Consider the following 25,292-nt stretch of genomic DNA (forward strand, 5'->3'; position numbering starts at 1 on the left):
TTTGCTTTTAATTGTGTTTTTGGGTGTGTTTGTGTGTTTTATCTATTTACTTGATATTTGCTAAGCTTTTTAGTGTTTTGGCAGGAATTTATTGTTTTTTCGTGTGCTGCTTTGAAGTGTTAACTCTTGTTTAAGTTAATTAACATGGCATCTTACAAGCTACAAAGTAGTGTTTGTTTGTTTTTTCTGACTTTGTCATTTGAAATATCAAAAATTGTACTTCTCTCATTCAAGTTGAATAAACCTTGTTAGCTGAAATTCATTCATAAAATAATAATAAATCCCTTAAACCAATTTTGCCCGTTTACATCTTCATATGTGTGTTTAACTTAGAAGGCAATGCGGCAACATTACGTGACAGCCCTTTTTTTTTGACTCCCAAAGATTAATTTCAAAATAATCACCATAATCATATTCCCACTCACACACACACACAAATTAAAGCTTATCGAATCTTTTATCGAACAAAGAACCCTTTCCTTACTCATGAGAAAAAACATTGCTTCTCTTGATTGCAATCTCATTGACGTCATCATGTCTATTTAGTTATCCAACATCCAACAATATTCCGACAATATTTTGGCTTAGGGCCTTAAATCATCAACACTTTTTTGTTTTGCTTTTATTTCATTATTTTTCTTGGTAAGGCGTTGCTTTTTTATAGGCAATACCTTCAATTTCGAATAATTATGTTTAACTAAACGGTTTGGTTTTAAGAATTTTTAATCCCAAAGAATATTGGCTTGTTTTATGTTTAACGACTTATAGCGAAATTGTGACACCAGTAAGGAAGCGTGAGACCGACTATATAATTCCCTACACCATTGTTTATACTCAACAGCCATAGCAGATACAAGGTGAGATAAAAAAACTGCAAAAAAGGCAAACGCCATAGTATTTACATTTTTTTTTTTTTAATTTTATTGAATGAAAGCAAAAAAAAATCTGAAATAGCATCAAGTTTTAGAATAAGTTTAGATTTGTTCAAATTGCTCATCTTTGGCACGAATTATGGCCTTCAAGCGGCCAATGAAACCGTCACACGCTGACCGAATGTTGCTCTGCGGTATATTGGCTCATTACCGGCGGAGCGCTTGCTTGAGGTGATCGACACTTTGGTATTTTTTAGTGCCAACCGTGCTTTCCAAAATACTCCAGACACAATAGCCCAACGGATTGGTATCCGGAGATTTTTGTGGCCATTGTGCGCTGGAAATGAAGCGATGAACCTCATTTTGTAACCATTCTTGGGTGGCGCTGGTCCTGTGGAATGTCCAAGGTCTGCGACCAAAATGTTTGCGTGCCCAAGGCTTTAATAAACACTCCAGATTATTTTCACTATAAAATTCGGCATTTATTCTGATGCCACTGCCGATTAATACCCTCGGCTGTATTGGCGGCCCACACCATCACCATGGCCGGCTTGAGTTCTGGTGGCCAACCGAAGGTGCACATTTTCAGCTGACCTCTTTGGCAAGTAAACACGATCATTTTGTTTGTTTACAAACTGCTGGACAACGAATGTTTTCTCATCGGAGAAAACCAAATTCGGCAGTTCACCACTTTCGGCCAAGCGAAGCAACTCTTTAGCTCTTTTGAGTCTATTTTCTTTCTGTTGCGGTGTAAGTTCTTGCACTTTTTGGAATTTCAATGGCTTTACCCCGAGCTCATTTTTCAATATTTGCCGAATGGAATATTGCGATATGTTCAGCTCATGAGCCATTTTTCGGCCACTGCGACGCGGGTTTCGATCAAGTCGATTCTTTACTTTTCGAACCATTTCTGCTGATGTTGCTGTTGATGATGGTACGAAACACAAAAGATTTATTCACATTTAAATGCTGGAGTGCTCTAACGATAGTCAATTGTGGTTTTCCAGTCAATATAAAGAAATCACACTATCACGCTTGAATTCCATCATTAAAAACTTTTTTCTCGAAAATTCCCACCAAAATGCTTTTGTACGCTTGTAAACAATATAATGAGCTGTCACTGGAATAATTTTAACAGCTGTCGGACGAGTGGCTTAGAAATGACAGCAGTCTGAAGTTGGTTGCAGTTTTTTCATCTCAACCTGTAATTGCTATTGAGTAGCGGTTTAAATTTTAAATCGGACGGAATTGATATATGAAATTCATATTTTTATCCCAAATGATTCCCACTTGATTTAAGGGATTTTTTTTTTAAATCTTCGATCCGTCCGTACTTAGTCCCTTTTTTTCATTGTGTAGGATACTCAATGTTCTCTGAGTACAAATCAGCCTCATTTATATCATGAAGATTCTCCTGTTGTTTTGTTTTAAATTAAAAGTGATTACATCTTCTTCATTTCGTTCTGTTGCCAGTCAAAATACATTATACAGTTCGTTTCTAGGCCAGACAATATGTTTCACATAGACATTTTTGTTAACGGAAAGGATGATACCCGCAATGGTTATTTCACTTAAACGTGAGAACATTTAAATTTAATATCTTTCTGATTGTACATCTTTTGGGCAGTTGAGTATTTTATAGGCCAGACATTATACAACTGAACCAAATGGAGGGATGCATTTTGTTTTGGGCATTTAATCCAAAAGGTTATACGTGTTTCAATTTGATATCGAGTAAGTGAGACGAAATCAAAAGTGATTATATTTCTGTGCGAGCTTTTATTTTTTTTTTTTCCTTTTTTTTTGGAGGAATACCAAGAATTTACAGTTTGCTTCATACTTGACCCTGACCATGCCACGTAGCAGAATATTTCGTTTATGTTTTGTTTTTTTTTTTTTTTTTTTTGTGTACTCAAGGGATTTTAATTGAACGACACAGGGAATTGAATTATTTGTGCGATATGACTTCAAAAAGAACAAAAAATACAATAATTGTTTGCATTGCCAGCCTGTCCGTTCAAAGTTAAACAAGATTTTTTGCGCCTTTATTACTTTAATTAGTTCAAAAAGGAGTATAACACGAATTTATATGCCAATTACGCAATCATTAAGGATTTTATTTTCTTAATTAACATACACACAGAGATACGTTGGCATAGCGTCAGACAATGAGATAATACAAATGACCGGATTCGAAAGACAAATAAAAAAGGAAAGAACTTTTAGTAAAAAAAACACAAGTAAGAAAGCTGTAAGTTAGGCCAGGCAAGCATTTGGTACGAATTTGTTAATTTTCAAAAAAAAAAATAAAATAAAATAAAATCCGTTAAAAATGCTGCAAAAATCTTAAACATACCGAATGTAGCAATTATATTAGTGTCTAGACATCGACGTGGACCTGCGTAGGTAACTTTTGTCATAAGCCATTACAATATTCAAATTCGAAACTTGAAAAAAATCTCTTAATATTTTTAGCTAAAATCATCAAAATACCGAATATGGGGATGTGCCGTTATATGGGGGCTAAACGAAGGCGTGGACCTGCACAGACAATTTTCTGTCTTAGGCTGTAGTATCCATTACGAACTTCAGAAACCATATTTGAAACAATTCCGGTGTATAATGTCATCAAAATATCGAATATAGGAAGGTACCGCTATATGGGGGCTATACGAAGACGTGGACCTGCACAGACAATTTTCTGTCATAGGGTGTAGTATCCATTACAAACTTCAAAGACCAAATTTGAAACAATTCCGGTGAATAGTGTCGCTAAAATCATCAAAATACTGATTATAGGGCGGTACCATTATATAGGGGCTATACGAAAACATGGACCTACATGGCCCATATTCAATACAATAAGTGTTGCAGAAGTAATATACATTTGAGTAAAATTTCATCAACCTACTTCATTTCGTTCGGAAACTAGAGTGATAATTTTATGCGGGTCAAGAAAATATATAATTTGTGGAGTCTAAAATTAATATTTCCAGGTTTTAAAAAAATATTTTCTCGAATATTTTCGGTTTTAGCCACCTTTAAGAAAATACGGTAAAAGATTTTATTTTTTGAAATGCACGATTATTTTAAATTCTTATAAATTCTTAATTCATAAAAAAATATTTAACAAAAATTAAAAAAACCCACGATTAGTGCCTTCCGTAAAAAGATAGTTTTAATAAAACCTTCCTCTCTTCTGCCCCTTAAAAACCCTTCAAACTGAACATCTACCCCAACAACCAACCCATGCACCTTTTGGCCAGCCACAGTCTTTGCTGCTACTTCGGTAAATGGCGTCAACACTTCTCTTTGCCTTTGCAAGTAGATAATCATTTAATTTGATATATTTACATTCATTAAAATGACACTAAATGCCAATAACAAAACCAGAAAAAAAACTGAGTAGGATAAACGTGAAACCAAAAGCCGAACATGACAAAACGCCTGATAAATCACCAAGAGATTGATAAGCTGGCAGTGGCGGCGGCTTGGGTTTCATGTTTAAGGGCTTAGTCCTGGAGAGCATCACAAAAAATAAAGCGACGTAACCCAAAATCCCAACAAAGTGAATGGATCATGAAACACTTTTGGTCGCCTTAAGGTCTGTATTGACGACGACACCATGCCACCATTGGCTTGACATTAATATGTTGTTGTTATTTTGTTTTGTTTGGCTTTAATGTTTAATATTTGTTGTTGTCGTTGTTGATGATGCTGTTATTCTTAGTTGGCCAACAACTCGTGCTAATAATGCAATTAAAAACACTCACACCAATACATCCACACGCACACGTATGTTTATATTTTTTTGATAATAAACGATGCTGAAACAGCAAAGAAAATGTAAAGTTGAAACAAGAAAACCGCAACTTTTGGCACACATCGACTGTGGAGTTAATATTTAATAAATGATGACATTTATAAAAACTTATTACGAATAAAAGGTGACACATTAAAGGAGCTCCATGTTCAGAAATCATTTGTGAAAATACATTTCCTGAAATTTATTCAATGTGAAGGGATTGCTCGAAAGAGGAATAAGAACAGTTTTGTTAAACGGAATTGTGAAAAAGTTTTTTTTTTTTTTTTGCTTGAGCCATTGCAGTGGATGTTTTGTGTTTTTTTTTTCGGACATAAAATGTTGTTATACCCTCCACCATACTATGGAGGGTATATTAACTTTGTCATTCCGTTTGTAACTCCTCGAAATACTCATGTCAGACACAACAAAGTATATATATTCTTGATCAGCGTAAAATTCTAAGACGATTTAGCCATGTCCGTCTGTCTGTCTGTCCGTCTGTCTGTCTGTCTGTCTGTCTGTCCGTCTGTCTGTCCGTCTGTCCGTCTGTCCGTCTGTCTGTCCGTCTGTCTGTTGTAATCACGCTTGCGAATGAATTGAGATAGATGGCTAAATGTTTAGTTTTCCAGTAGGCAGGTTAAGTTCGTAAATGGGCCATGTAGGTCCACGTTTTCGTATAGCCCCCATATAACAGTACCTTCCGATATTCGGTATTTTAATGATTTTAGCGACATTATTCACCGGAATTGTTTCAAATTTGGTGTTTAAAGTTCGAAATGGATACTACACCCTAAGACAGAAAATTGTCTGTGCTGGTTCAGGTCTTCGTATAGGCCCCATATATCAGTACCTCCCTATATTCGGTATTTTGACGATTTTAGGTACAATACCCACCGAAATTGTTTGAGGTGTGGTATTTGAAGTTCGTAATGGATGCTACAGCCTGTGACAGAAAATTGTCTATGCAGGTCCAGGTCTTCGCACAGCTCCGATATAACGGTACTTCTCCATATACGATATTTTGATGATTTTAGCAACATTATTCAACGTTTATTTCAAGTTTCGAATTTGAATATGGTGATGGCTTATGACAAACAATGCCTATGTAGGCCCACATCGTATACACCTCAATATAACGGCTATATTTGGTATTTTTAAAATTTTAACAGAATGTTTTAATGATTTTATTTTCTGAAAATTTCCAAATTCGTTCCAAATGGTGGAGGGTATTCAAACTTTTTAACTTGTTTAGATTTTAACAGAATTTTTAACGGATTTCATTTTTTTATTTTATTTTTATTTTTTTTTTTTTTTTTTTTTGAAATATCCAAAATTGTTCCAAATGGTGGCCCGGCAGAACTTAACTTATCAAAAAGTCCTTTAGTAATAATCTCAAACATTACAATTTTGATCTAAATTATTTAAGAGTATTTTTAAAAAATAGTTATCTACAACTCTTATATTCAGTTAAATAATATTTAGCCTCTTTAAATATAATTTATAACGAAATGTTTAAAAATTAAAGATTTTTAGCTCTGAAGCTGCTACAGAAAGCCTTTCTCTATTTTCTGATAATTCAGCATAGTTTGCTGGATGAATAGATTTCATTTATTATTTTTCTAATGAGAAGAAAGAAGACGCCAAATATTGATTAATAATTCAAAAACCATATTTTTAAGATAAAAAGAGACAGAAGGTGGCGACAACGTATTTTAAGCATAAAACTACCGTATGATTTTTTTCTAGTATTTCCGACTGTGCTAATGAAAAATTCAAGGTTTTTGATTCTTACCCCTTATCCAAATTTTGACAAGGGGGTAAGGAAACAAACTTGTTGTAAATACTACACTTCATATGAAATACAAATACCGCTAAAAACCTGAGCGACAACAAGACTAGTCTGTCGGCGACTGGTGTATTTTTTGATGTTTCCAGTGCGTTCGTTTGTTTCATGAAACAAAACAAAAAACACTTGTTAAAATTTCTCAACAATCAAACAAAACATATTTAACGCATCCATCCGTTCCGTTCGTCCATTCATGCTGCATACAATTGCACAATCAAAGCAACAAAAAAAAAATAAAAAATAAGATTAATTTACTATGAAACAAACGCAAGGAAACAAAAAAACGGAAAAGACGCTTGTCTCTTAAGTCTTCTGTTTGTTTAACTAAATGCAGTAGACATTCACCGTTTAAACGATTTCCTTTTCTTGTAGACTTGTTGGCGTATTTTTTGTTGTTGCTGCTGTCGTCATTGCACTTCCCCGGCAGGTTTTAATGGAGTCTCAAAACCTCACTCAGCAAAAAGTCCAAAAAAAAAAAGTTGATCAATTGGTGTTTATGTTTGACTGTCGTCCTAATGATGAATTGTGATCAGATCAGATAGCGCATTGTTCTTGTTGTTGTCGTTGTTGCTGTTGCTGTATGTTTGTTTGTTGTGTTTATCGTTGTATCTGTCTTTTTGATTTCTTAAAAGCTATTAAATTAATGTTGCTCGTTAGCGATTGTAAAGCACCGCTTATTTTGCACTAAAAGCCTGTTCCTTTAATTAATGGCCGATCGATGTAGTTACACGTAGCGAAAGATGTACAGTTTAATGAACGATGCAATTGTCAGGGCGGTATTTAAATGTAGATGTATTTTGGGTGGATAAAAGTTTCAGGGGCCCTCCATTTTCAAGGGCAAATTGAGGTAATATAGATATGCATATAAAATAGATCTACACAAAGGGAATTAGTTCATTTCGGGTTAAATGATCTAAATCTACTTTTTATTATTTCTACAATTACTACAAGTCCACAGGAATTTCTAAGTCAAAAAATTTCGAAAATACCATCAAATTTTAGAATAAATTTAGATTTGTTCGAATTGGTCACCTTTGGCACGAATTATGGCCTTCAAACGGCCAATGAAACCGTCACATGCTGCCCGAATGTTGCTCTGCTGTATTTTGGCCCATTCCCGGCGAAGCGCCTGCTTGAGATGATCGACAGTTCGGTATTTTTTAGTGCCAACCTTGCTTTCCAAAATACTCCAGACACAATTGTCCAACGGATTGGTATCCGAAGATTTTGGTGGCCATTGTTCGCTGTAAATGAAGCGAGGAACCTCATTTTGTATCCATTCTTGGGTGGCGCGTGCTGAGTGCGATGTTGCTAAGTCCTCTTGAGATGTCCAAGGTCTGCGGCCAAAATGTTTGCGTGCCCAAGGTTTTATACAACCTCCAGAATATTGTTGCGATAATATTCGGCATTTATTCTGATGTCACGGTGGATTAATACGAACGGAGAGCTACCATCGGCTGTTATGGTGGCCCACACCATCACCATGGCCGGAGCTTGAGTTTTGGTGGCCAACCGAAGGTGAACATTTTCCGCTGACCTCTTTGGCAAGTAAATACGATAATTTTGTTTGTTTACAAACTGCTGAACAACGAATGTTTTCTCATCGGAGAAAACTAAATTCGGCAGTTCACCATTCGGCAGTTCGACCAAGCGAAGCAACTCTTTAGCTCTTTTGAGTCTATTTTCTTGCTATTGCGATCAAGTCGTTTCTTTACTTTTCGAACCATTTCTGCTGATGTTGCTGTTCTCTTCCGTCCACTTTCTTTTCATTTATTCATATGTAAATGCTGGAGTGCTCTGACGATGGCCACTTGTGGTTTTCCAGCCAAATATAAAGAAATCACACTATCACGCTTGAATTCCATCACGAATAACTTTTTTCTGGAAAATTCTTAGAAATGACAGCAGTCTGAAATCGATTGCAGTTTTAGTCTCACGTAGTTGAGGCTCTGATTACCTCTTGGAAAAATATACTTTGAATATTCACGTTTGAGGATTTTTTGTTTTTTGAAAACTGAATTGACTGAACTCATTGAGTCAGAGTCCTTAGGAAAATAATCTTAAAAAATAAAAATCCAACAATTTATTGTTAAAAAAATATGAATGATTCTCTGATTGTCCTTTTAAAATTATTGTTAAATTATATTATTTAAAAAGTATTCTTAGAAACATCCATGATTTGGAATATGAAAAAATAAAAAAAAAAAAATTCAATAACTAATATTAAATATTAGTTATTGGAGAAGAACCTTTATAAACCCTTCCACCATCCCATACCGATATCCCCATCCCATTTGTAGCTGGAAGGCCCTTCAAATGGGTATTACCAACCCTCAGGTTCGAAACTGTTATATGTAAATTAGCCTTTAAGTACACCATGATGCTGAACTACTTTGTAGTTTTTTTTTTTTTTTTTTTTTTTTTTTTTTTGAGGAAATTAATCGTATATTTTATGATCAATTTGTCAAACAGATTTTTGCTGTTCTTCTTGTTGTTGTTGCAATTTTACCGTGCTAGGTGGTCTTCTACTAGGCGATTTCTTACTGCTTCTTTAACCAGCTCAGAGTGCAGGGAAACAATGTTGATTAAAATCATTGTTGAAGTTTTAAATGCCACCGCCGATGTTGATAGGAGGTGCTACACCATTTCCAAGGGTATTATAAAAAATGTATAAGTTATTTTAAGAGTTTTAATTTTAGGCCTATAAGCGTGAATATTCTAAATTATTTTTTTAAATATTTTAGTACGAAAATCGCAGCTTTTAGCAGTAATTTTTGATACTTAAAAGATACCCCCAATAATACTTTTGATATTCGCCCTTAATTCTGCGAAAATAGCACTTTCAGTTTTTTCAAGGTGTATCAGAGCTAAAGTTTGGACTTTAAAATAACATTTTGTTGGCTTCACAGAAGTACTTTAAAGACAATTTTTGAGGCAAATTTTTTCAAATTTTCTTTGGTTCAAAGGCTTACGTTTCTTTATTTATAAATATTACACAAAACAGAGAGTCATGGCACCAACTGACATGTAAAATTGTATATATTATAAAGACAACGTTTTGTTTCTGAATACAGACTATTATAGCCGATAAATGTATATTTATAATATTCAAGTTTACAAATTTGTTTCTTGAATAAATTTGAATTAAATCAACTTAATTTCTTTAAAAAGCCAAAAAAAAGGCGCCTAAACAAAATTCCGTGAAACTTCTGATTTTGTCGGCTGTTTTTTGTGGGGTTTCAAAAGCCTGCAGAAGAGGGTATTTTTTTAATATGGCAAAATATGGAACTTTTTTTTTTTGTTTTCAAATCACACATAATGATTATATTCAAATTAATGCGACAGACGACAAGATTAGGAAGAAAACTGGTCGCTGTTTGGCAAGACGAAACCAGAAATAGAAATGACTCAATCTTTGTGCTCAACAAGACATTTTTGTTCGAATAGAAACCAATGATATTTTTTGCTTCGTTCAGTCGCACAACCTTTAGCCTAGTTTCTTCTTTTTATGAATTTCAAATTAAATGGACCTATTTTTATATATTTTTTCTCTATATATTTTCGTTTTTTTTTCAGCTGCGGGCATTACCGAAGAAGAGAAAGAAATTATTTTGAGAGAACACAATAGATTACGGCAAACTGTGGCCACTGGCCGCTATCCCGGCCAACCGGCGGCGGAGAATATGCGTGAAATCGTCTGGGATGATGAGCTAGCCGACAGGGCCCAGAAATGGGCTGAAAATTGTCAATTCCGTCACGATCCCTTTAGGACAATAAGTAAGTGTGGTGTGAAATAAAACATTGTAAAATTCAATATTTTTAAATTCTAAATCCGTTATTTCAGATCGTTTTACAATGGGCCAAAATCTGGCCATTATTTGGAGTACGGCCCCCCTGGATCCCGATGATGGTGATTTTCCATCACGCATTCAAAACTGGTTTAACGAGGTACAGAAATACTCCTTTGGCGATGCTTGGTCACCCAAAACTGGCCATTATTCTCAGGTATATTTTGTGGTTTTCTATTACTCAATTTGCAAGCTAATTATGTTTTTTTAATTTCATATTTTTGTCTGTTGTTTCAGTTGGTTTGGGGCGAAACAAGTTTAGTTGGTTGCGGTTTTGCGGAATATAAAGACAAATCGAAATACAACAAGCTATACGTGTGCAATTATGGACCAGGGTAAGTGATAGGGGAATAATTTCTAAAGATAGAAAATGTATTGCCACTTATATGTTGAACTTTAGGCTAAGAAGACTCTTTAGAGTAGACAGAAATCAATTTGAAAGATAGAAGGTCATTTGAAAGCTTTTCTATAAATATAAGAAGTGGACCCGTTGAAAGGTCTTCTGTGGTCACATAGAACTCCATTAGATAAGGCACCCTTCGAAAGGTATTTTTTAAACAAACGACTCTTTGAAAGATCTTCTATAAGCAGAAGGCCCTTAACAAAAATGTTGAAATTATAAACGATCTATTTTCGCCTGGTATAGATTGAAGAGTATCCTGATAAAAATATTCTACAGAAAAAATACCATATGGAAGTTCTTAAATAAATAATATGGAATGTATATATATTTATACGGTCTTCTATAGTCTAGAGACCCTTTAATATGACTTATCTGCTTCGAATACTCCTTCAAGGGTCTTCTAAAAATACAAGTTGCTTCAAAAAGTATTCTATAATAAAACAAGTAAAAAACAAAGGAAAACAGCAAGTTCTTGGCCAAACTTTTAATAACCTCCACCATACGAAAGAATTTGTAAATTTTCAAAACAAAAAAAATCTTTTGAAAAATGCTGCTATTTCATGAAAATACTGAATATAGGGAGTTAGAGTTATATTGGGGCCTAACTTACATGTGATTTTCATAGACGGACAGATAGACCGACAAACGGACATAGTTAAATCGATATAGAATTTTATGCTGGTCAAGAATATATATACTTTGTGGGGTCTTAAATGTATATTTCGAGGTGTTACAAACGGAATGACAAACTTAATATATCCTCTATACTATGATGGTGGGGATTTTAATTTTGACCGTAAGCTACTTAGACAATTTTCTAATGCAGACATTTTAAAGAAAATGTAGCTGCAATCACCAAAATACAGAATATCGGGAGATGTTATATGGGGACTATAGAAAAACGTGGATCTTTATAAACAATTTTCTGCTACAGGAGGTAGAATCCAATAGAAACCCATAAACCAAATGTCAATGGGGACAATAGGAAAAAATGGATTTATATTGACATTTTCTGTCTATTAGGAAGGCCAAAACCCAAATTATAAATAAATCTGATAGAAAATGTGTCGCCAATCATTAAATACCAAAAATCGTGGAACAATACAGCTCATTTTCAATTCCATAAAAATTCTTGATATAACATACTTATGACCAAAATTTTTGCCATCTAGGTCGATCGGATAGAACAGACAGATTAGCCCTATCAGGAATATACGTTATGGGGTCATCTATTCATACCCCTATACTGAGAGGACGGTAATACAAATTGTTCAAACGTCACTTAGAAATGCAATTCAACACTAAACCCATCCCTCTAAGATATGGAAATCTACCTATATATCTTCCCAATCATTTCCACAACCAGTGCTAATAAGTGTCTTTCCTTTCTCTTCTCCCTCTTTTTTAGTGGCAATGTTGTCGGCTACAATCCCTATGAGGCCGGCAAACCCTCGTGCAGTTTGTACGGTATGAAACCATCGAAACGATACAATGGACTATGTGCAGCTCCCGATCCCAGTACCGTCAGCGATAATGCCATTGAAACGTATGAATATAAAAACACTAACAGCAACAACAACAATTTCAATTCATTCAGCGCTTATAACACCAAACAAACTACGCAATATTCTGCCACTACTAAATTTAGCAATAATAACAACAAGAATAGCAACAGCAACAATAATAATAATAATAATAGTTTCAAACATACTACAACCTATTCTAATACCTTCAAACATCAACAGGCGACATCTACGAAAAGCACGTCAACAGCGTCGCAAAAAGGTGGGAGCTCGTTTGGCACCAAGAACTACGGCGGCTCGCAGGCATTTACCACGGAGACAGCACAGCAGCAGCAGCAACAACAACATCAATACCGGAATAAACTTGAATCGTATAAACCATCACCGGAGGAATTTAAGAGGTCCGTTTTCAAACACACCATACTACGTACTTCCGTAGGTGAGCAGCAACAACAACAACAACAGCAGCAGCAACAACAGCTACAAGTCCAAGCTAGCAACAAACATGGTTGGAGTCTATTGACATGGCGTGGTTAGTAGAAAATACTGAAAACTCACAACACCCATGTTGAACGTGAGCTACTCCCACCCTTCAATACATCAATGAGTAATTTTCATCAATTTACTACTGTGTAGTATCCATCCGATTTCCAGCTCCATCCACAGGGGTACCGTGGAATTTCCATTTTAAAAGAGAGAATTCATCAGCCACTCACCACCTTAATACTCCGAAGATGACGCAAGAATTGATAACTGCAAATTATGCCATAAATGACAAAAATCATTGCCTAGACTTAAGACTACAGATGCGAGGGGATACATACCTCCCAATCTACATCATTCGAAAAAAATAATTTATAGAATTTTAACATATTTTTCTAAATTAAATTAGTTTTAAGTAGACCTCATTTTCCCCCTTTTTGGAAATTTATAAACTACAGTCTCTCAAAAAGGTGTTCAAACAAATAAACACAAATTTCGAATTGGAAGAAATTTATTTTTTGTAAAGATTATATTTATTAATTCGCTCTTCAATCTAACAAAATAAAATTTGTTTAAATTCTTTCTTGGCAGACTGTAAACAATTAGCAGAAAAAAATATCACAAAAAAGGACATATTTTATTCTACAACCAAAAATGTTCTTCTAATGCAGAGGAGCCTCGGTAACAAACACTAGCCTAGGTTGTCTCCTTGTAGAAATAATTTGAAATCAACAAAAAGAAATACCCTCCAAATTGTGTTCCAATACTATCCACACCTGCCCCGCCCACTACGCCACAATTTCCTATAATCTGAAATATTACAAAATGTATTAATCGAATATTTGTATCAAATGTTTGTCGTCTATCATTGCCTACAGTTTTTTTTTTTTTTTGCACTGTGTCGTCACCTTGCATTTCACAATATATTAAGAACCATCCAATTTTAATCATTTTATTAAGAAATTCATTTAAATAGTATAAATGCTTTATAACATTGTGCGTATATTTTTGTTTTGATGTGTATTTGTTGCTATGAGATTATGTATTCATTTTAAATAATTTTCTGTTCACTCTTCATCGATGTAGAAATATGTATGATATTTTTTATATATAATAAAAAAAATACATTCAACATTTTATGTAAAAACCAAAAACCCGGGCTGTGTTTTATTTATTTTATTTTTTTTTTTTGGATCAAGAGATCATAGCTATTGATAGCCCTAACATTGCAGGCTTTTGAATCCTGCAACGAACATGTAAAGAAAAACCTACATGTTTGGGGATAATATTTAAATGCGGAATATTTATTCGACCTATGTCGATACAATTCTGTTGATACCGGAGAAGAATACCGGATACCCAATTTTAACGCTAGATCTTTTATTGGTAGAAATATAAGTAGATGTGAAATTATTCGAGATTTATATTGGCGAGTCAAGGTATTTTCGCAAAGATCACCTTTTCGCAGATATGGTTTAATAGGGCTCAAATATACGAGGAGGAAGTACTTTCCAATAATGCCCGTGAAAAACTTTAAATACCCTCCACCATTTAGAACGAATTAGAAAATTTTCAAAAAAATAAAATCCATTAAAAATTCTTTTAAAATATTTAAAATATCTAATATAGGAAGGTACCGATATATGGGTGATATACAAAATTATGGACCTATATAGACAATTCCTTTTCAGGGGGTGAAGTGCTCACAAAGAACCCCTTGTGTACAATTTCGGACCATTCCGTTGAAAAATGTGGCTAAAATCATCAAAATACCGAATATCGGGGGTACCGTTATATGGGAGCTATATGATATCGTGGACCTATATAGATAATTCTCTTCCGAGGTATAAAGTACCCACAAAGAACTCCTTGTGTGGATTTTCAGACAATTCCGTTGAAAAATGTGGGTAAAATCATCAAAATACCGAATATCGGGGTACCGTTGTATGGGGGATATACGATATCGTGGACCTATATATACAATTCTCTCTCAGGGGGTAAAGTACTCACAAGGAACTACTTTTTTTTGATAATTCAACGTATTTTCAAGAAATATTAAGATAAAACCAATTCTTCTAAATTAATTTAACGGTATAGCAAGCGTGGGGTCGGGAAACTGCATGGAAAATTCATGCGGGACTCAAATGAAAAATCTCGATGATTACTTTCTATGTATATATGCCTTACAATCCCAAGTGATTTCAGATAATCGAATTTTTCCGATTTTCTAACCAAAGTGGGGTTGGCGGTAAGGAAACTGCATGAAAAATTCTGAATTGCACAAAAACATAATAGCTGCGTCATTGGAGCGCGGCTCAAATGAAAGGTCTCGAGGAGTACTTTCTAAGTATATATGCCTTATATTCCCAAATTATTTCAGATAATCGAATACTTCGATTTTCTAACCAAAGTGGGGTTGGCGGTAGGGAAACTGTATGGAAAATTCTGAATTGCACAAAAACTAAGATTGCTGCGTCATTGGTGCGGGGCTCAAATGAAAGGTCTCGAGTAGTATTTTTCTTAGTATACATGCGTTATATTCCCAAATGATTTCGGATAATCGAATTTTTCCGATTTTCTAACCAAAGTGGGGTTGGCGGCAGGGAAAATGCTGAATTGCACAAAAACATAATAGCTGCGTCATTGGGGCGCGGCTCAAATGAAAGGTCTCGAGGAGTACTTATAATCTAAAATTATTTCAGATAATCGAATTTTTCGGATTTTTTAACCAAAGTGGGGTTGGCTGTAGGAAAACAGCATGGAAAATGCTGAATTGCACAAAAACCATAATAGCTTTCGTTTGGAAGCTAGAGTGATTTCCACAGACAGACAGACGTACGGACATCGCTAAATCGACATAGAATTTTACGCTGATCAAGAATATATATACTTTGTGGGGTATTACAAAACGAGGTATTACAAACGGAATGACAAACTTAATATACCCTCCATACTATGGTGGAGGGTATAAGAATCGCAGGGACAAGGTAGACATTCCAACGTTCGGATTTAGGAGCTGGAGCTGGTTATGATGAGAACAATATCTGCCAAATTTGTTTCGAATCCACAAGAATATAGATGTAGCTCCCACATATAAGTTTCATCCGATTTAAGCCCCTCAGAGTCTAAAACAATGATATTTTAAAAATATTAAAGAACACTTTATTACGCTTGGCCACATGTATATTGTTTCCCAAATACGGCCCAATGCTGAAATTTCTAATCCAAAGGACACACAAACAAAAAAACAACCAGTAAGGAAAGTCTTAAAGTCGGGCGGGGCCGACTTTATGATGCCCTACACCACTTTGCTAATTTAGTAGAGCTCCGCATAACAATTAAAAGTTTTTGTGAAAGAATTCAATCATACACGCTATGATTATAATTATAATTTAAAGTTCGAAGGACTAAACATGCCGAAGCATTTGTATCTTTTAAAAATCGGAAATCGGATGAAAATATATATGGGAGCTAAATCCAAATCTGAACCGATCTCGATAAAATTTGGCAAAGATATTTCTGAGCTGTATTTGATATATTTCCTTGAATATCGTTGTTACGGAATGCATATTACGGCTGTCGGTAACAAATACAACAAATCGGATGAACAATATATATGGGAGCTATAGCTATATCTGAACCGATCTTCACCAAATTTTGCATACCAGCTTCTAGACTCAACTTGGTCGTAAGTGCCAAATTTCATCCCATTTGTGAAAATATTAGACGTTTGGTGCATAATCAAAAGTAAATCGGACGAAGATATATATGGGAGCTATATCCAAATCTGAACCTATCTCGATAAAATTTAGCAAAGGTATTTCTGAGCTGTATTTGATATATTTCCCCAAATATTGTTGTTACAACGTGCATATTACGGCTGCGGAGGACAAAAATAACAAATTGGTTGAACTATATATAAGGGAGCTATAGCTATATCTGAACCGATTTCGATAAAATTTGGCATACTTATTTTCAGGTCCAATCTGATCGTACGTGCAAAATTCCATACTATTCGGACTGTTATTATACGTTTGGTGCACAATAAAAGGCAAATCGGATGAAGATCTATATCGAAATTTTGACCGATTATCTCCAATTTCAATAGGGTTCGTCCTTGGGCCAAACAAATGAATTGTGCAAAATTTCATCTGGATAGGGCAATAAATGCGAACTGTACTTTGTTTACAAAAATACATGGACAGACGGACGGACAGACGGATGGACGGACATGCATAAATCAGAATGTGATTCTATGCAGATCATCAAAAGGAACTATGACTCATAGTCTATGAGTCTATCTCGTTTCCTTTTGCCTGTTACAAACAAATGCACAAAGACATAATACCCTGACCACCTTGTGGTGTAGGGTATAAAAAGTAGATTAAAATACACTACACATTCATCCAATAAAAAATTTCCATAGTTTGGAGGGTATATTGAGTTTTTTATTCCGTTTTTAGGTTTAGCGATGTCTGTCCGTCTGTGGAAATCACTCCGAACGAAATGAAGTAGGTTGATAAAATGTTTCTCAAATTTATATTATGTCTGCAGGACTTTTGGTATTGGAAATGGTCCATGTAGGTCCACGTTTTGGTATAGCCCCCATATAATGGTACATCTCTATTTTCGGTATTGTTTATGATTTTAGCGGCATTTTTCACCAGAAAATTTTCAAATTTGGTATTTGAAGTTCAAAATAGATACTACAGCCTATGACAGAAAATTTTCTGTGCAGGTCCACGCCTTCGTATAGCCCCTATATAATGGAACCTCCCGATATTCGATATTTTGATGATTTTAGCGACTTTATTCACCGGAATTGTTTCCAATCTGGTATTTAAAGTTCGTAATGGATATTACAGCCTATGACAGAAAAGTGTCAGTGCAGGTCCACGTCTTCGTATAGCCCCCATATAACGGTACCTCCCGATATTCGGTATTTTGAGACATTATTCACCTGAGTTTGTAATGGATACTACAGCCTATGACAGAAAATTGTCTGTGCAGGTCCATGTCTTCGTATAGCCCTTATATAACGGTACCTCCCGATATTCGGTATTGTGATGATATTAGCGACATTATTCACCGATTTTTTTTTAAGTTTCGGATTTTTAACGGATTTTATTTTTTGAAAATTGCCAAATTGATCCCGAATGGTGGAGGGTATTCAAAGTTCTGCCCGGCCGAACTTACAGTCTTTGTATTTGTCTTCTTTTTTTTTGTGATGTGAAAGAAATCAAAAATTTTTCCCGAAATTTTGGTTTTCTCAATTTTTCTTCCAACCACATATTTGAATATTGCGGCAAAAAGTTGAATAATTGTGCATATCATAAAATGTAAAATAAGTTTCCGATTTTGATCAAACTTAGCACATGCCAATCTTTTAGCCTAGGTATATAGCCGGTAAAAAATGTTGAATGTCATCTCTAATAATGTAAACATTAAGTTGGGTTTCCGCCAAATATTTCGAGGTGCTGCGCCATATGAGCAGCACACATAACTCACTTTTCATTCCGAACGTTGTACATTTTGAATGGCATGATAAAGGAAAAGCTAGCCATTAATTTGAAATGTAACAAGTAGAACGATACACTTAATACAGACCATTTTTTACGCAATTTTATTATACCCTCCGCTCTTATTAAAAACAATTATGCGACTTGTGTGGCCATTCGTATACACCTATTTCCAATGTTTAACGATACATATCAAATCAGTTAAATATTAGCAATGGAAAGCTCAAAAGCAATATTGTTAATATTCCTAACCATGCTTAGCTCTGCTTTAGCCAACAACTTGACGGCATATTTTCCCTTCCACAATGACAATGAAGTGGTGACTCATGAAGAACTTTTATGGAATATTTGGCAGGAGCAACCCTATGAGGGGTTATTAGTAATACAACACAATCGTATCGAAGATTTGGGACTAAATCTACTGCTGCGGATACCTCAAATTAAAATAATTCTTACCAAGGATTCACGCTTAGAATATAAACATAAAATTGGAAATTCAAATATTTTAACCATTATTATGGTATCGGGTTACCTGAATATGGAAATAATGGAAGCAACTGCAGTTACACTAAATTATATGCGTCAAGTCAGAATCTTGTGGCTAGTGGAAAATGTCACAGACACTGAAGGTTTCAAGGATTTGGTACTGCAACAAAGCCAATACCACAAAATGACAAACGTCATTTTACATTTCGTTGAGTTGAGGGACGTGTATCATTTCATTAAACCTTATCCAAAATATCATTGGACTTCGGGTAGTGTAAAGGATAATAATGGGGCCTATTATCCCCAGCATTGGTGGAATTTACAAAATATGACCCTTTTGACCGATGTGGATTTGATTTCACCTCGTGCCCTCATATACGAAGATCAGAATAAAAATATCAAATTAAATGGTCTGGTGGTCAGAATGGTGTTGCTGTTTGCGGAATACTTCAATGCTACTCTAAAAATGTATCATCCTCTGGAGGTGGGCAAAAAGTTGACTCATTTCAGTGTTATCCTAGAAATGGTTGATGAAAACCTCCTGGACATCCCCATGGCCGTGGACGGTTCATATGACGACAGATGGTTTAACATGACAGATCCATATGAAATAGACCAGATCATGATCATGGTACCGCTTTCGCCACAATATACCCTGCATGAAATATTCGGCGTTTTAATGGATCCCCTCTTCTTTGCCTGTCTAATGGGTTTTTCATTGTTGCTCTCCTTGGCCCATGTTGTCATTGACTATTATGCTGATGGCGTTTGGCGCTTAATGGATATATTGATGAGTGAGAAAGTGTTTCCGGGGCTAATGGATCAGGCCTTTTTGATCCGAACTTCAGAATGGTGGAGCCATCGCATAATTTTCTTTTTAATTGGTTTCACCGGCCTTAATTTGTACGCTCAGTTTTCCGGAAGAATGAACAGCCTTTTCACCAGTCCACCCTATCATCCACAGGTTCGCACATTTGCCGAATTGAAACGATCCCAAATCAAGCTACTAGTCGATATTGCTGATGCCCGAAAATTGGGTTACTTCTACAGTGAACGGAACATCAATGCCATCTACACAAATACGTCGAATTTCATTGAGGTGCGTGCCAGTCTCGACAACACATACTGCTACTTTGTGCGCACGGATTCTTGGAGCATTTTTGATGAAATCCAAAAGTACTTTTCAAAAAAGATTTTTCACGTTCCCGACGACTTAGTTTTATTTTCATTGGCAATGTGGGGTTTCAAGTTGCAATTTAATTCCCCCTTCAAGGAACCACTAAATTATTTGATACATCAAGTTCGGTCATATGGTCTGCGTGAAGCCTGGCGACGCAGTGTAGTTTCCGATTTACTTAAACTGAAGGAAATTTCATTGTGGGAACCTAATCCGACTGTTGAACGAATGTACCTCACCGTGGACGATCTTTTTTGGGTTTGGGTAATGGTCGCAGTTGGTTGTTCAGGTGGTGCGGTTGTATTCTTTGTTGAATTGTGTATTTCAAGAAAACGATGGCGGATATTCACATGTTCCTAAAGGAGAAGGGATTTATAACCTCTACAATGAAATTAATCTCACATCTAATCCTTATGTTCTAAATCCATTTTGATTAAGCAGATGTTCGGTGCTTAAAAAACGAGAAATCGGAGGGAGTCTTCTATATCCAAAACTTTGCGAATGTCACCATTTTTTATAGGCTAACAGAAAACATGGACAGACGGACGGACAAGTTTAATCGACTCAGAACATCTTGTGTTAAAATATTCAATAATTCAAACCTAGAAAAGTGATCACAAATAATAGCTAAAAACGCCGAAAACACAATATTTAATGAGTTATGGCCATTTTAAGACATTCAATAGTTCATGCCTAAAAAAGTGATAACAAATAATAGCTAAAAACGCCGAAAACTCAATATTTAAGGAGTTATGGCCATTTTAAAATATTCAATAATTCATGGAACGTGCGGTTATATGGGAGCCATATTGCAAACGTGAACCAACATGGACAATTTTCTGCTACAGGGGTTGTCATCTATTGCGAGTTTCAACAACCAAATTTAAAACAATTACGTTCAAAAAATAAGATAATAGTCAAAATACCGAATATCGGAAAGGGCCGCAATATGTGGGATACAGGAAAACGTGGACCGTGGCACATGAGGTAGGATGCATTACACACTTTATATGCCAATTTAAAAAACATTATGTTTGGAAATATGGCCAACGTCATCGATTACCGAATATCGGGAGGTACGTTTATATGGGGGCTTGTAGCAGGTTTACGAGGACCTTTGTAGCAGTTGTTAGCTGCAGTGGATGGTATCTATTGCGAAAATCAAATACCAAATTCTGTGTGAGTTGTAAAAAATATTGTGAAAAATATGTCCAATATAATAAATGTGATTCGCAAGTTATGAAATATTGTTTATGAGAGCATTGAAAATTGTTACCAAAACGGTTGGCGTTAGTTGAAAAATTGGGCTGTGTGGAACTTGCTTGTTTCGCATTTTATGAGAGTTATAAATATTCCAAAAATTTTGACTTATTGTTGGGGGAGGTACCAGAAGGTGTTGTCCGATATATTTAAGCTTCATGTGTTCAGCTTCAGCTTTTTGTGTTAATAAAACGTCAAGGTGAGATGAAAAAACTGAAACTAACTAACTTCAGACTGCTGTCATTTCTAAGCCACTCGTCCGAAAGCTTTTAAAATTATTCCAGTGACAGCTCATTTTATTGTTTACAAGCGTACAAAAGGATTTTGATGAGAATTTTCCAGGAAAACAGTTATTCGTAATGGAATTCATGCGCGATAGTGTGATTTCTTTATATTTGGCTGAAAACCCCAAGTAGCTATCGTTAGAGCACTCCAGCATTTAAATGTAAATAAAACGTTTGTGTCTCGTACCATCGCTCTTTACCGTGATACTGGTAGCGTAGCCCGACGTCAAGGAAGTTGACGGAAAAAAAACAGCAACATCAGCAGAAATGGTTCGAAAAGTAAAGTCGCTTCTTTATCTTAATCGAAATCCGCATCGCAGTGGCCGAAAAATGGCTCGTGATCTGAACATATTGCAATATTCATTCAACAAATATTGAAAAAGTAAGGTCGGGGTAAAGCCACTGACATTGTTGGCTTGTTAGCTGAACATATTGCAATATTCAATTCAACAAATATTGAAAAATGAGCTCGGGGTAAAGCCATTGAAATTCCAAAAAGTGCAAGAACTTACACCGCAACAGGAAAAAATAGACTCAAAAGAGCTAAAGAGTTGCATCGCTTCTCCGAAAGTGATGAACTGCCGAATTCGGTTTTCTCCGATGTGAAAACGTTCGTTGTCCAGCATTTTGTAAACAAAAACCAGTAAAGAAGGATTATATTACACCAGTCTTAAGGTTTAAAAGTCGGACGGGGTCGACTTTTATGATACCCTACACCACTTTGCTAATTTAGTAGAGCTGCGCATAAAAATTTTTATGGGAGAATTCAATCATACACCCTATGATTATAATTATAATTTAAAGTTCAAAGGACTAAATATGCCGAAGAATTTGTATCTTTTAAATTCGGACTTGTATTGCCCATTTGGTACACAATTAATTTGAAATCGGAAAAAAATATATATGGGAGCTATATTCAAATCGGAACCGATCTCGATAAAAATTTGGCAAAGATATTTCTGAGCTGTATTTGATATATTTCCCTGAATATCGTTGTTACGGAGTGCATATTACGGCTGTGGGTAACAAATATAACAAATCGGATGAACAATATATATGGGAGCTATAGCTATATCTGAACCGATCTTAACTAAATTTGACATACTAGCTTCTAGACTCAATTCGGTCGTAAGTGCCAAATTTCATCCAATTTGGGCAAATATTAGACGTTTGGTGCACAATCCAAGGTATATCGGACGAAGTTATGTATGGGAGCTATATCCAAATCTGAACCGATCTCGATAAAATTTAGCAAATGTATTTCTGAGCTGTATTTGATATATTTCCCCAAATATTGTTGTTACATAGTACATATTACGGCTGCGGAGGACAAAAATAACAAATCGGATGAATAATATATATGGGAATTTAAAAATATCTGAACCGATTTCGATCAAATTTGACATACTTATTTTAGGTCCAATCTGATCGTACGTGCAAGATTCCATACTATTCGGGCTGATATTACACGTTTGGTGCACAATAAAAGTCAAATCGGACAGAAATATATATGGGAGCTATATCTAAATTTTGACCGATTATCTGCAATTTCAATAGGGTTCGTCCTTGGGCGGAACAAATGATTTGTGCAAAATTTCATCTGGATAGGGCAATAAATGCGAACTGTACTTTGTTTACAAAAATACATGGACATACGGACGGACATGCATAAATCGACTCAGAATGTGATTCTATGCAGATCATCAAAAGGAACTATGGGTCTATCTCGTTTCCTTTTGCCTGTAACATACAAATGCACAAAGACATAATACCCTGACCACCTTGTGGTGTAGGGTATAAAAATACCCTACCGTTATATGGGGGTTATACGAAGACCTGGACCTGCACAGACAATTTTCTGTCTTAGACTGTAGTATCCGTTTCGAACTTCAAATACCAAATTTGAAACAGTTTCGTTGAATAGTGTCGCTAAAATCATCAAAATATCGAATAACGGGAGGTACCGTTATATGGGGGCTATATGAAAACGTCGACCTACATGACCCATTTACGAACTTAACCTGCCTACTGGAAAAATAAACATGTGTGCAAAATTTTAGCCTTCTATCTCAATTCGTTCGAAAGATGGCGTGATTACAACAGACAGATGGACAGACAGACAGACAGACGGACATCGCTAAATCGCCTTAGAATTTTACGCTGATCAAGAGTATATATACTTTGTTGGGTCTGACATGATTATTTCGAGGAGTTACAAACGGAATGACAAAGTTAATATACCCTCCATAGTATGGTGGGCGGTATAAAAACATTAAGTTCTGCTGGGCCGAACTTTTAATACTGTCCACCTTAGGGAACATTTTTATATAAAAGTATCTGAATTCAAGCGTGTTTCACGTTAAACTTCATATACCAGTAAGACCGTTTGCATAATGCACTTAAACTTATATGGAGCCATACCAAAACAGGAACCATAGACAATTTTATATTTCAAGGATTATCATCCATCAAATATTCTAAAATACCAAATTTGAAACAATTATGTGGGTAAATGTGACTAGGATTATCAAAATACCGAATATCGGTGGGTATCGTTATATGTGCGCTATAGTCAAGCGTGGAACGAAATATTGAATGTTCTGCCACCGGGCTAGAACCCATTAAGAACTACAAATACCAATTTTTATCAAAATATCGAATATCGTTCGTCGTTATATGGGGACTATACTAAAACCTGAACCTACGCATGCATTGTTTCGCCACATATGCTACAACCCATTACGAACTACAAATGCCAATTTCTGGATAAATCCGTTAAAAAATGTGCAAACACCATCCAATGTTGTTAGGTACCGTTATATGGGACTATACAACAACGTGGACCTATACATACAATGTTTCGCCATCGAAGCTAGTCGATTTTTAGACAAATCCGCAAAAAATGTGGCAAAAATCATCAAAATACCGAATATCGGGAGGTACCGTTATATGGGGGCTATACTAAAAAGTGGGCCTACACATACATTGTTTCGCCACCGGAGCTAGAACCGATCATGGCCAACAAATTCCAATTTTTAGACAATTCCGTGAAAAATGTGGCAAAAATCATCAAAATACCGAAAATCGGGAGGTACCGTCTATACCAAAACGTGGACCTACACAATACAATGTTTCGCCGTACAAGCTAGAACCCATTATGACCCACAAATTCCAATATCAAAACAATTCGACTTTTTGATTCCTATATTGTTCATATTCGTTTAGTAACCCGGCTCTTGGACCTGGACTTTCGGGTAAAATATCGGGGTGCGTCCCCCAAGAAAAAAATACTTTCCCGAAATCAGGGTACAATCACCCACCTTTGAAAAAAAATCCGAGAATATTTATTAAAAGTGATACTTTTCAATACGAAGGCTGGTATTATTTCGTTGGTTTTGGCTGCTTCCGATTAAAAAAAAAATTGGCTTTGCAACAATATTTTTGTTATTTTAACTGAAAATGCAAAATGTATATTTGTAAGTTTGTTGTAGAATAAAATAGAACTATCAAAACATAAATAATAAGGCATCTGCAGTTACTTTAATGCTTATACGGTGACTCCACGGTTATATTCCGTTAGTATTCGCAATGAAGCCCTTCATAGCAGCACTTCTGATATTAATGGTCGTGATTGACACCATCAAGTGTTGGAGAGAGCATATGTCATATAATGTCAACGATATTCATCGATATTCAACTATTGTGGGACATATGGCAAGAGAAACCATTTGAAGGCTTGCTAATAGTTCAACACCAGCGGCCAGAAGATCTTCGACTTCAATTCCT

General features: G+C 35.5%; 2 protein-coding genes across 3 annotated transcripts in view; both read left to right on the forward strand.

The window, feature by feature from the left end:
- Positions 1–13,911, forward strand: part of LOC101891371 (venom allergen 5) — a 30,409-nt gene extending 16,498 nt beyond the window's left edge. The window contains exons 2-6 of one of the 2 annotated variants that reach the window (XM_020038891.2): positions 10,100–10,300; positions 10,368–10,528; positions 10,609–10,706; positions 12,183–12,320; positions 12,520–13,911. In XM_020038891.2, coding sequence (XP_019894450.1) covers positions 10,100–10,300; positions 10,368–10,528; positions 10,609–10,706; positions 12,183–12,320; positions 12,520–12,736 — 815 coding nt within the window. In that variant the 3' untranslated portion in view covers positions 12,737–13,911. Of the gene's footprint in view, positions 1–10,099; positions 10,301–10,367; positions 10,529–10,608; positions 10,707–12,182 lie in introns of both variants that reach the window. The other variant, XM_005189360.4, reaches the window with a different exon arrangement.
- Positions 13,912–18,552: 4,641 nt separating this feature from the next.
- LOC131804761 (uncharacterized) lies at positions 18,553–20,322 on the forward strand. The gene has a single exon (XM_059127925.1). It carries the CDS (start codon positions 18,553–18,555, stop codon positions 20,320–20,322), a length of 1,770 nt encoding a protein of 589 aa, XP_058983908.1.
- The last annotated feature ends 4,970 nt before the right edge of the window (positions 20,323–25,292 follow it).

Source organism: Musca domestica, unplaced genomic scaffold (genome assembly GCF_030504385.1).
Source record: "Musca domestica strain aabys unplaced genomic scaffold, Musca_domestica.polishedcontigs.V.1.1 49, whole genome shotgun sequence".
Classification (NCBI taxonomy): domain Eukaryota; kingdom Metazoa; phylum Arthropoda; class Insecta; order Diptera; family Muscidae; genus Musca; species Musca domestica.

Excerpts from the sequence above, each read along its gene's own strand:
- LOC131804761 (XM_059127925.1), top strand. The coding sequence starts at position 18,553 with ATGCTTAGCTCTGCTTTAGCCAACAACTTGACGGCATATTTTCCCTTC.